We start from the raw sequence: 13,555 nt of genomic DNA on the forward strand, positions 1-13,555 counted from the left end.
AGAGTAGTTGGCTACTACTTGTGGCTGATTGAGACTTTGAGCTCCTAAGTCACTCGGGATTGTTCCTTGGTTCTAAAAGCTTCAGCAGCATAACCACGGAACACAGATGTATTTGTGATCGCTTCTATTCAGAAGATAGACCCTCCTGCCTCTTAACACTTTTCTGTGTGTCTTCAGCTTGAAGCATATGTGCAGAGAGCTGCAACTCTGGAAGTGTAACAAACAAAAACTTTCCTCGTACTTGTAGGGTGCCGGGATACAGCACATTTCTTGAGATGCCAAACTCGTTGTTCCAGATCTCTGGCTCCCCAGGAAATTCGCAGATGTAGCTTTGCTGTGTGCTACAACCACCCACCGGCTGCAGTGTCAGCTGGGCTGGAGCTCAGATCCACCCACTGCTGCTGCACCAGGCCCAGCACGCTGGAGCTGAAGGCAAAATGCAGATTGTCTCTGCTGAAGGCAGTTGCCTTATGGCATGTGGTGGGATGGGAAAAACACGGTGTCGCACTCATGGCGCAGCACCTGAACCTCAGGCTCTTCCTCCTCCTTATCTCTTTATCAAAACCTCCTCTTTCTCCTGGATAGGGCGCTAAATGGAACAAAACTCTGGTTAATTTGCTGCAGGAAACTATTGAGCTTTGGGCATGAAATAAGTCATCCAATTAGTTAATAGCTGCTGGTGTCCCCTGGCCCTGGATTTGGTGTGAGTTACTGGTGCCAAACAGAAGTAGATGAGCATAGCTCTTTTCTTGCTGATGTGTGAGTAGCTGTGCAGCCCATGTTTCCTATGACTTCTGTCACCTGCTAGGCTCTTTGAGCCATGGGAAGAGACGGTAATTCATGTAGTTTGCTACACTTGTTCCAAGGCAGGATTTGCTTCTTGTTTTCCTAGACCATAAACACCACCACTGCCTCTGAAGAGCAAGGGTGGTGGCTTTTCACATCAGCCTGTCTTTAGGTCCTATTTATAAAAGAGGAGAGTGACAAAATATGCTTAAAAACATACAAGCTTTAAAAATAAGACCGTGACCTAATCGAAGACTAAGCATTAGGGAAACATGAAAACCTATTTTAAGGGATGGAAGCAGAGAAGAATCAGCAAAAATAATCAAAACAAACCTTATTACTGTAAATAGGAGGAGGCAAATCAGCAGCTCCCATGACTGACAGCTCAGAGATGCCGAGGACCTGATTCAGCAACAAAAAAGGAGGGAAGTAAGAAAAATGTTGAGCAGGAAATGAAGCAAAGATGAGGAGTCCACCTATTTGCAGATGTGATAGATTATCCATAAACAGCAAGGTCATGGTTCTGATAAGAGACATCAATAGCGTCGCGTTTAAACCAGGTTTAAAAATACACTGTCTGCTGTTCTGTGTGCCTCTTCTGAGCAGCAGTGTAACCTTCATTTTTTCAGGTGGCCTTTTAATGTGGGATTGCTCAGGGGGAATGAGTGGAGAATGACACAGCTTAAGAAGGCATCGAAAGCTTTTACCACGATGGACCTTTGGCACTTTGTACCCTATGAAGAACAGGGGTTGCTTGTTTGTTTTGTTACTCATGCATACTTCTTCTTCACCCCTAGGTTGCCCGGTCACTATGAACAATGGCCCAGCTATACTACAAAAAGGTAAACTACTCACCATACAGAGACCGGATCCCACTACAGATCGTGCGAGCAGAGGCAGAGCTCTCGGCGGAGGAGAAGGCCTACCTCAGTGCTGTGGAGAAGGGGGACTATGCCAGTGTGAAACATGCCTTGCAAGAGGCAGAGATCTACTACAACATCAACATTAACTGTATGGATCCTCTTGGTCGCAGTGCCCTTTTAATAGCCATAGAGAATGAAAATCTGGAGATCATGGAGTTGCTTTTGAGCCACAGTGTGTACGTCGGAGATGCTCTGCTGTACGCGATACGGAAAGAGGTGGTGGGAGCTGTGGAGCTGCTGCTGAATTACAGGAAGCCAAGTGGTGAAAAACAGGTTAGTGGAGTGTTCCAGTGCAGTTTTAAGGTATTATCCTGCATTAGGGAAGTGGTGCTGCACAGAGAGGTGCTGTGCAGGAGTCAGGAAACAAAGTCCTTATAGGTTCATTGCTTTAAATGCCCGGAGTAGACACGGGCAGTCCTTTTGGATGATAACTTTCCAGCCTGAGCAAACTATGTTCTGCCTGACTTAAATGCTGAGCATTTTCAATTTCACTGAGTGTTCTTTTCAGTCTTACAGTGTTTGTGAATATACTGATTTATAGGTTGATTTATAGACACACACTTTATAAAGGAATTTGGGGCTGTCTGAAATTATATTACAATCTATAAATATGAACTATTGCCATGCTGTTGTTCTGGTATTAAGTGCAGTTGGTTTTCCTAAGTAAATCCTGAAAGCACACAAGCTTATAAATAACTGTAAGCAAGAAAGCAGTCTGCTAGGTTTCAGTACTTAGCCATGGTATAGACATATCATCTTGGTCTCCATCTCCAACGAGCTCCAGTTCAGAAATGCTGGGGCAGTACATAACATTACAGCATGAGCTAAGCAGCTCCCTATCTGAGCAGTGAACAACTGTGACTTGGAGGAAGGATCCTTAGCTACAAGCCATCAGGAACTTACAGAAGGGTCTTTGTGAAAACCCACAATGTCTGAATCCTGTCATTTCAGGTGTCAAATACCACTGTCCCTAACTTTCCTTTTCTTTGTACTTCTTTTGCTCCTTTTATTTGCAGGTGCTTACTGCCAATACCTAGAATAGCTTATATACATTACTGACCACTGACAATTTCTGCATGTTCACTACTTAGAAAGGCGCATTCAAAACCTGAATAATCCTTATATATCAAGGCTCATTTTGAAGGCCACTGGAACACATCCCTCTGTGTGTGAAAGAAGAAAATGATTAACACCAATCCATCATAGAGGAAAATGTTTTCAATGGATAAGCCCCTTAGCACATAGTTTTTCAATAGTAATTTCATGCAGCCAAAGCAAAAATTAAGGGTCAACGTTTACAATATTCAAAAGTGCTCAGCTTAATACTTGGAAACAGCAGGATTCTGCGTGCTATAGCAATGGGATTCTAATGTGTGGTTTAAGCACAAGAGATACAAAGAATCTCTTCTATCAGACCTAAAAATTGAAATGTTAGTACTAGGTTTTTAGTCTGACAAAATGTAAGTAGCAAAATACGGATCATACATGGAGAATGAGCCATTTTTTCCTTGGTCTAGAAAGTTTGACCACCCTATAGGCCAACGGGGTCGAAAGCAGAATAGAAGAGGGTTTTTTTCAGTAGCATGAGGAACTGCCAGTAATTAATGCAGCTTAATGGCAAGTTTCTCCTGAAACGTGGTGGAAAACAAGTGATGAGATTCATGTGGCTTTCTCTAAGGGTAAGATCTCTTGGATAGCAAAACTTTTGTCCACTGAAACTCACAGCCTTGCTGGCTTAACTGGACAGAGACAGAGGACCGTGAAATAAAGCTGATTTATTGCAGCTGAAATTGAGCTCCAGCATCCCTAGTTCAATGATACATTTCATAGCAGGTCTGGTTCATTTTTCTCCCTGCCAGTGTGCAGCCATCCCTCTGCAGCTAGGTTTGTATCTACTGCACAGTTTACAACTTGAAGGAGAATGTGTGTGGGAGAAGAGCTGCGGTGCCAGTTTCAGCTTTATTTACAAGGTTTGTTACTAGAGCAGATTTCATCAGTATGTTTTAGGCTAGTACTGGCTTGATGCAAGATCCTATGTACACACTGGGATTAACTTCCCTGGCTGCAGTTCAGGCTCTTCAGTAGACTGCAGGAAGCATTTGCAGGTAAAGGGCTGCAGGATGGGACTTCCGTTTCAGCAGTTTCACTGACGCAGTGATGATAATTAACATTTATTTCATAGTGTATATGAAATCATATTTATATATATAGTGATAAAACATTAAATGGAATTAAGTGCTTAGTTAGGCAAAGTTGGGACAAAGTTGGTTAGCTTGTCAAATCACAAGGCTAATATAGGAGGGGGTTCTGAACACAAGTTGCTAATTCCAAAGCAGTGTTGATATACATTCAGCAACTATCTTTGCTTGACCCTGTCTCAGAAAGTCTTTTGGGAATCCCATACCTAACTGCTTTCACAAAAAGCTCCTGATAAATCAGATTAGCAAAGTTTTGTCCTAATCAGCTACTTACACATTCTAAAACATGTAGGAAAACTGCTTTTTTGGTCAAGTAGTGCCAAAAATTCACACTTCCTGGAACAGTTTATGTCTGTCCAAGAAATTGGTAAGATAGTGTCGCAGCACTTCTTATATATAAGGGTGAGTATAATCTATTCATCAAATGTACACAAGGTTCAGTTTGCCTGAACAAACCCATGTGAAGGCAGCTCCTTGACTCACATGCAGCAGCCTGTTTCCAATTAGGGGTTGTCTGTCTGTCTCTGCTGCACTCCAGGCAAAGATGCAAAAGCAGCATCTTCTGATTGTTCTCTTTTAAATGTTCAATACATCGCCTTCATTCATCTGAGTCTGGGGGCTGTGAAACCTTGTTAGCTCCCATTTTCCTGCTGTCTGCCTCTGAGAGGTTATTATTTGCCTCTATACCAAAGTCTCATTTCTGTGCCAGGCATGAAGAGCTGTTCCTATTTGCGTCTGTTCACGTCAGCTCAGTTAATTGTTGTCTTTGCATCTCAAAAGCAGCTGAGTAGCATCATTCAGCATAATCCATTTTATGGGCATGTATCTTTGCTTATTCCTACAACTTCATCGTCCTACCACAATCTGACTGAAAAGGTACCAGGTTGCATTATGCCAGCCTCTTGTGTGGCTATAGTGACGGGGTCTAGTTAGCAAAAGATACACCCAAACCGAGGCAGAAGACCATGGTACAGACTTGACCTGCAAAGCAGTTTTGCTCACCAGCCAGTGTCTCTAAAAGATGATGTGTCCTGGGTGTTCCATACCTGTCACTTGAGAGCTGCCTGAGGAGAAGAGCTCTGCTTTCCCCTGTATGATGACCTTTCTGGGGAGCAGAAGTAAATGTAGCAAGTGACCTTTGTTGTGTTCCTTATGTAAGAGAATCACAATATAAGGGAGAGGGAGAAGTGGATGAAGAGATCGGGCGGCAGAGATGCTTGTGTCATGTTATTGTGAATGTAGGCAGTCATTATTCTACAAACCTGTGCTCAACTGCTGTTTAAGCACCATTTACTGAAAATACCATGCTAATGGCAGGGCAAGTCATAGCCAGTAACTATAACAACAGCTTCTCCTGCACTGCAGCCATGCGTGTCAGGGGTGTCTTGGGAGAGGAAGAAATTACTCTGTTTACATGTGGAGCGTATGAGAGCCAGGAGCATGAACCACCTCTCTCTAAAGGCACATGATAGGTGAGTGTGCTGGACAGTGATGTGCTCGAGATGAGTTTCCTTTTAGGTTTACCTCCAAGTGAGGTTCACAAGGCTATTTTAAGAACTTTTCTCCTCAAATCTATTGTGCTTGGTCCTGACAATTTAAAGCCACGCTTTTGTGTACTGATCTGTGAGTCCCTTGGTAATGCTGGGGAGAAGACTTCATGAGTTACAGCCAAAATAACTCTATAGGTAATAATATTAGAGCTGCTTTGAAAGATGCTGTCACCTCTGGGAGATTTTGGGGTCAGTGAGAGTCATCATGGTGCAAGCATCTTACTTTTGCTACAATGGGAAGACCATAGAGGTGTGCTGGTGTGCTTCTCTCCCAGGCTTTAAAGGACCCATTCTCTTCTTCAGATCAGAGCTAACCTCTCCTCAGATACGCCACAGCACCCTGAGGTGCACTCTCACTGTTTGTTTTGTACTGTCAGTGTGCAAGTGTGGTCCAGGGTGCAGTGGAAGATGCCTGCTGGTAGAGCATGCAGTGCTGCGACAGCCCTGCTCACCCACCACAGTGCAGGTAGGAGCTTTGCTGACCTCCATGGGACATGGTTTGGACGTGGCCCAGCACCGGGAGCTGAATTATCAGGGAAATAAAGGAAAGCTCAATTATCTGCTCAAACTAGATTAAGTAACAAAAGAGCTTTTCTGGGTCTGTGATTTCTACAAGCTCACTTGTTATTTCCAAACGTTACATAATTTACTGCAGTTAATCCCCCAAGCTTCTATTTTAAATCAGTTTGCTTTGGCCACTCACTTCGTATCGCTGATTGGTCACTTAAATCATAGGATAGTTTGTTTTCCCCCAAAGAGATGACAGACATTTGGAAAGTAAGCAGCCTGTTCATGAATATTAAGAGAAACAACAAAGCAAACTAATATTCATGGCACCTGGAGGGTGTGCAGGTGGTGCTTTTCCTGAGGAGATTTGTACTCAGTGAATATGTATTCTCTAGAAAAGAAAAGTGAGCTTAATCTGGTGCTTTGATAGTTATAGTCTGCTTTTTGGCACAGTGAGCAGGCTGATGTTGTACTGCACAGAGGCAGAAGAGTAGTATATGTGTACTGCAGACTGTTGGCACGGCAATCCGTACTCAGGTCTTCCACACCATGAGTATCATTTCATTTAAATAAGACAAACCACGGAATAACTATCAAAAAGACTGAGACTGGGTTGGAAACAGTAAAACTCAGCACACGCAGATGCAGCATTTACTTTAGACCAAGCTTATTGAATCAGGTGGCTCATCTCTTATAGGGTAGGAATGTTAAACTGCAGAGTTTACAGTGGCAAAATGGGACTTCTTGGTACATGTCAAAGCCAGAGATCTGGCTGGGGTCCTATGGGATTGGAATTAAGAGAGAACTTCAAATTAATTCTTTAGTTTTTTTGGCCCATGACTACTGTAGAAGCAAGGGAATGGATATGTGAAGCCAATTGAGCAAATTGGGTTTTTTAGTAAAATCTTCTGTCTCCCAACCTATTCAATCTTTGAGGTTTGGCTTTTTTGTTTTTCCCTGCTAAAAGTCACATCAGAATATTTTCTAGTATACAAATATCAAGACAGTGGGTTGTGTGTTCAGCCAGGCTGGAGTCTGCACCTAAACTGCACCAGCAAAGAACAGGAAATACAGGTCTCAAAACTCACATTTTCCTCCCTATTTGGTTCCGTTTCCATTTGTCATTAGTAAAATCATCATTATGCATTTTGAAGACCACTAAAATCAGTACAAGTTTTCCCTCTGACTCCAGGTGAGTTCTTCAGGGGCATTTTCTTAGCAGCACTTGTGTGAGTTCAGTGAAGTGGTCCTGGTTCTCCTCTAAACACGATCACAGCTCTCAGGGCAGCACGTTCAGTTTGCACAGATCTCTCTCACATCAGTTTTTGCCTTGCTACAGTGGATGTGTTTGCAGCACGCCAGACACGGTCTGTGCTGACTGCTGAGCCCTCTTTCTGTCCTTTAAGAAGCTGTTATCAGTCATCTGAGTTCCTGCACCTTCATGGTGTAGCCATAAGCACCTTTACGGGTAGCTGTTTTCTTCACAACAATTGGAGCTGACATCAAATGTTTACATAAGGATGATACTAGCATCTCTCTGCTATCTGCCAAAATTAGCAATTTGCTCATGGCAGATGGCTCCAAATTAATCTGGTTCACAGATGGGACTACAAATGCAATTTCTCAATAATGAGAGGAAAAAGAAAAGGGATCTCAGTATTTATGAATGTGATTCAGTTTGTTTTGGTGGACCAGAGGCCTGAATCAGTGAGATCTCAACAGATACCTGTCCATCTGGCTTCCAAAAGAAGGAGCTTTACAGAAATAAAGAATATGGCTGTGAAGAGGAAACAACAGAGAATAAAAGGCAAGTTTTCAGTCTTAGTTGTTAATCCTCAGATACGTGCTGGTGGAAAGTGCTGCACTTGATAGATTAGTGAACTTAAAATTTGACCACAAAAAATCCTTTTCCAGATGAGCTGATGAGTGAAAATCTGCCTTAATCTTTGTGTAAACACGATAGAATAACAGCCTGGAGACAATCTTTTGTGAACCAGAAGTTGTATGTTGCATTAAACCATTTTATTCTTGCCCAAGTCCAGTAACTTTCTTAATCCAATGTGGTTTAGTTTAGTTTTCATACTCACATAGGGTTCTTAATATGCAGAGTCCAGTGCAAAGTTTAGCTCTTACCACCAACAGCCCTTCATTTCTGCAGACTTGCTGATCCTTATTAGATGTACAGGCTCATTACCAGCATTGTCAGCCCTGTGCTATCACTGACAGGACTTTTTAAGTCAGAAGCAACAGATCAGTTGTGAGATATCTTATGGCATAAAAGGCAGATTCTGCAGGCAATTGGAGAGAAGAGTTTTAGAAGCAGTTGGTGTTCCTCGTGCCCTGGCATGTCTCATCTGCAGGCAAATGCACAGAGGTACCCTGCGGCAGGACCAGGGGCTTGTAGCTGTGAGAGGCATTATCCTGTCTCATTATCCGAGGAGAGACTTGTGGATTTCCCAGTTGTAATTGCTAAGCCTTCCAGCACTAGCTCCTAGCCTAGGAGCTGAGGATGGATGTGGGGGCACTGCCCGTACACAGGGTGAACAAATAAGTCTTGCTTACATGGTGGTAATAGATACATAAAGCAGGGAGCATTACAGAGGTGTGAAGTACAGCTAAGTGATCAAAGCAAGCCCAAAGAGCAAGCAGACCTGTGTAGCCCTTCTGCAGCTCTGACCATTGCATACCAGCAGTATTTGTGGTTTTCCTTGAGTTTAAAAAGTTTGGCTAATTCAGGAAGATGCTGCTGACATCTGGCACCTGTATCAAGGAATTCTATAGGCATGACCTGTTGTCCTTGAATTCCTGCTGTCAGGGGCTAAGAGAGGGTAACAGGCTGAGTGGTGTGACTCAGTAGATACCATGCCCTTTGGTATGACTCAAACCAGCCATTTCCATGTTAATACAAGAGGTCCACAGTGAAAAGGGAAGGCTGAACCTGGTTAGATAAAAACACAGGTTCTGAAGAATAGAAGCAGTTGAGAAAAACTGGCCCTAAGTTCTCAGTACAAAAATATTTGAAAGGCACACTAAGGAGAAAGATTGTGTCTGAAAACAGAAAACTAGTTGTTACAGCTCCAAAGACTAATGGCTCTGCTTGCATCCAAGCTTTTCATTATTGTTATTGATGCAGTAATAATTCACAGCTACAGTTAACATGCCTTTGACATTGGCGGCTGCCTTCGGAATGAATCCCATCTAATTAAACTAAGCAACAGAGAAATCAAAGACCACTTCAGTTAATGATTACATTTAACTGGGAATTTCTTTCCTCTCTCCCCACTGCCTTCCTGCCTAAATAATCTTAAATGCTTGAGAAGGAGGTGTGAGGCAGAATGAAGAACTGGGGTGATGTATCGTGTAGGCCTAATGAGTAGCATTGGAGCTAGGGCTCACAGGCTGCAGTGCCAGCTGCCAGACACCTGACAGTGGTAAAGAAGTCACTGGCCTCTTCTCCCAGGCCATCATGAAGTTTATTATTAGTTCCTAGGAGAGCTGGTGGTGTCAGGACAAGAATTGCATTACAACGTGCACAAACATGTCATGCTTTCAATTTAACATCTAGGCAGGTGGAGAAGTTGGGAATGCACTGTTATACAAGGTGCTTCCCAGGGAATTATCTGTATCAGTTTGTGGGAGCGATCTTAGCACTTGCCTGCTTTGGGCTCTCTATTGATCTGTTGATGAAGCTGTTAAGTTTCAAAACCCCATATTTCATTGTGCAGCATCCATGCATGTGCCTTGTTTATTCACCACCCTTTGCTCATAAGCCCTAATTTCAGCATCAGCTGCTCCCTTACATCACGGAACACATGGTTTTGCCTCTGGTCTGTATGACTTCTGAAACCCAGAAAGGGATTTTGACTTGGCTATCTAGATTCACTGATACAAAAGTGCAGGAAAGTCTGCCTGGTGCAGTAGTTGCAACCCGTTTTCCAAGGGAAGCTTCTTTGTATGAGGAAATTGAACATGAATTACAGGCTCCTCCAAAACAAAGCTGTGGGATCCATAAGAAATTGCAGGATGGTTTAGTAGAAGTCTCCTAGTCCTTATCTGGCTGTTGAATAGAGCTGTGCTTCGGTTTGCAAAACAGAACGGGACCTTTATGGCTTGTTTATCCCTGTGATGGACTGTCTTTTGGTGGCAATGGGGGTGTGTGTGTTAGCATCAGAAATAAGAAACAGTCAGTGCCTGAGTGGTAACAATAAAGGAAGATCACAACCACACAGATTTCATTCTCATGTGAGACCCTGCCATCTGTCTAGATTGTCATTTCTTTGCTATCACAAACTCAGAGATCTTTTTGGAAGCCACAGTGTCTTCTTGGTTAGCATCAGAATGCCAAAAGCACAGCTTAATAGTCAGAATGGGGAGAAATGCAGCCCCCTGGTTTGTGAGCATCAAGATGGGTTTGTGCAGCATCAGACAGCGCTGGGCTGGCACCAGATGCAGTCACTTGCTCCTCCCTGTGATGTTGTCTGATGGTTTAATCTCATTCTTTTTTCGAAGGCGTGCGATTGAATAGGAACACGACCCCACTTCTCCCAAGCAAAAAGCCTTCCCTTTTCAAGCCCTTTTAGCAACATATTACCTCACCTAAACTTAATGAAACATCTCTCATCCATACACAGTAATAAATAACAGGTAATAGGCACATTTTATGTATAAAGATGACATAGAAGACTATAGATAGCATGATTATTAGCCTATATTAGCACATCTTGTCCTTGTTACCATTAAGAATAGAAAATACAGAGACCAGATAAAATTAAAAACCTGGATGACATTCCAAGGCCTTAAATGTCATTAAGGACTGGACTGGATTAAGTAAGCTTTTTAACAAAATGCATTTCCAAACTTAAAACCGTGAAAAATGTTTAGGAGTTAGCTTTTATTTTAACTCAAAGCAGCTACTCCTATCACAGAGTAAGTCTTAAAACGATATGAAGGTGAAAAATGAACAAACAGCATTTTATATTTCCAAATGGGGAAAAAAAACCCCAGCTTCAGGCATGTATGAACTAGTCTGCCTATCCAAGCTGCACAAGACAACTGGATTTACTTTCATGCCAGCAATACCAGGCTTACACCTGAGATGGTATCAGAGGGTCTCAGGAAACAGATCCAGAGCAGCCAGAGAATCTCTGTACTTTGGCAAGGCTCTGGTAGATCCGTAACATGCTGTGAGCCAGGTTCTGATGTCACTTATGCCACTTAACATCTGGATTTGTAACAGCCCCAAACTTTTGTCCCTTGTTTGTTTACTGGACAAGGGTCATTCACTAGCCCCAGGCTACATAAGCATATAAAACCAAGATTCATTTGATAACTGGTCATATCATAGAGATAACGTGCCATAACATGTAAGTTGTGACTACAGTGACTTTCTCAACTGCTCTTACAGAGTCACAACCAGGAGAGGGTGCAATTGCTCACGGCACAACACTGGTCTTGTTTCTCTAGGCAACGGTAGGCACCCACTAGTCCCTCTTCCTGCTGGGTTCAGTAGTTCTTAGCTGGAGCAAGACAGGAGAATTTAAGGCAGAGCAGACCTCAAGACTGCACTTCATTTAAATACAAGAGGTTCAAACACAAGCTAAGTCTTTAACAGCATCCCTCTGTGACGTGGAGAATAAACTCCACGCGCATTGTGCTCTTTCTTCATTTCATCCTCAAGTGCCTCATCTTATTTCCTCTACCCGCATCAGAAAGGGAGAGTGGCTTAGAGGAGAAAGTGCTCTGTCTGGAACAAGTTGCCACAGGCCATTTAAATGCATATTTACAAAATCCTTTCCTTCTGAAGGCTTCGCTCTGGATTCCTCTTTTTTAATCCCCAACAAAAGAGAAGTTATTATATAGCATCAACCACAAATGATGACATCTTTTGACAATCTTTCTGGCTGTGCTGCATTTCCTAAACACATGGCTGAGCACAAGCTCGGGTGCAGTTCTGCCACTGTCAGATGCACTAGGTTTCATTTCAGCTCTGAAAACTAATCCCTTGGGTCTGCCTCCATTTTCAAACACATGGATAAGCAGCTAAATTAAAACTTGAAGAATCTAGAGCAGGTGTATCTGTATTTTGCTTTTGTTTATTGGTACCAGAGGAAAAAAGTTTGATTATACAGATATCACAAACCTAATTTTTCACATTATTTCAGCAGGAAAAGAATGCATCACATCATGCTGGTTTTTGATCAAAGATACCTGTTTCAGTGTTACTATGTTCCATCTGGTAAACTTGTATCCGAATTCTGCTTGCTACAAGGCACTAAAAGGTACTAATATTCCCCATTTTGCAGTATCAGTCTGAAGGGCAGAGACTTCATTTGGCTTTACAGGCATGTAGGTCAGTGAGCAGATTTTAGACCAGAGGGAGCTTTTTCTTTAGTTGGATATTCTGGGACAGCTGTATTGAAATCACTGGAGTACTTCAATAACAACAGCAGAGCTTGCCCAAAAGTACTTCTATAACCACCTGTGCTTTAGGCCAGAGTTACAAACTTCTTCATAACCAGTACAGAAGCCCTTAAAGTCCATTACTTTGTTATCCGTTTGTGGTGTTCATCATATTTCACTAACCAAATTACATCATTTCAGTCAATTAATTGCTCTTTAGAGAAAAAAACAACCTCCCTATTAATATAGATACTGTCATTACTCTGGTAGAAGATGTCTCTCAAGGCATCTCTGATTAAGATACTTGGTTATTGAAACCTGCACCACTGCATCAATTAAAATGAATGCTTAAATTCATAGCAGCATATAACATTTTTCTGAAGTCCTGCAGGAGGAAACAAATGCCTCTGGGGTTCTGTCAATGAAGGAACTTGTTCATGGGTTTAGGCAAGGAGCAGCATTCAACTGGTCACGCTAGTCACAATACTGATGTTTCTCAGGACCCTTTTGCTGGCAACACGGCTGACCCATGGTCTAGCAACACTGACTCCATCTCTCATGCTCTGTTTATAGAGCTGCAGCTAAAGTACCACAGGATGCTGAGCAAAATCACAGTCGCTGCTAAAGCTCCTTCTGACCACTTAGCACAAAAATCATTAGACAGACACACTTCCCCCATAGGGCTGCATGCAGAAACTCAAACTAAAAAGAGGAAATCCTTGCTCAGTAAGTTACCCAGGCTTCCATTTCTATGAATGTTACATTTGAAGTTTTCCAGTGAGGTTGCATGAGTTGTTTTTGTTTAGTAAAGCATTGTTCTGGCAATTAAAACACTTCATAACATATAGTTGTATAAAAAAGTCATGCAAGCTGAAAATAATGCAGATAAATGTATGTACTGTTATTGTTATACTTACAATTTATTACACTGGTCCAGGTGAGGTGCTAGTTTATGGAATGGAGATGGCTTGAAAATGGAGCCCTTCCACCTGTAATGGGTAAAAGTACTGTTACTGTCAAGCAAAAGTGGAAGCACTCTCAATGCCAGACAGGACACGTATTTAAACTACCCCTGACACAAGAAACCTACAATTAGAGATTAACAAAACTTCAGAAAGTAAAGGAGCTTTTAGTTAGTCTTTGCTTTACTTTCTAGATACTCTCTTTCCAGATCAGGTCTGAAGCACTGATG

At 42.4% G+C, this 13,555-nt stretch overlaps 1 protein-coding gene across 1 annotated transcript in view; it reads left to right on the forward strand.

The window, feature by feature from the left end:
* The first annotated feature begins 1,604 nt into the window (after positions 1-1,604).
* LOC104411320 (short transient receptor potential channel 5) overlaps positions 1,605-13,555 on the forward strand; it is a 61,106-nt gene continuing 49,155 nt past the window's right edge. Inside the window, exon 1 of the mRNA XM_010021717.1 lies at positions 1,605-1,982. Within this exon, the coding sequence (XP_010020019.1) occupies positions 1,605-1,982 (378 nt within the window). The remainder of the gene's footprint in view (positions 1,983-13,555) is intronic.

This window comes from Nestor notabilis, unplaced genomic scaffold (assembly GCF_000696875.1).
Source record: "Nestor notabilis isolate BGI_N333 unplaced genomic scaffold, ASM69687v1 scaffold24110, whole genome shotgun sequence".
Classification (NCBI taxonomy): Eukaryota; Metazoa; Chordata; class Aves; order Psittaciformes; family Psittacidae; genus Nestor; species Nestor notabilis.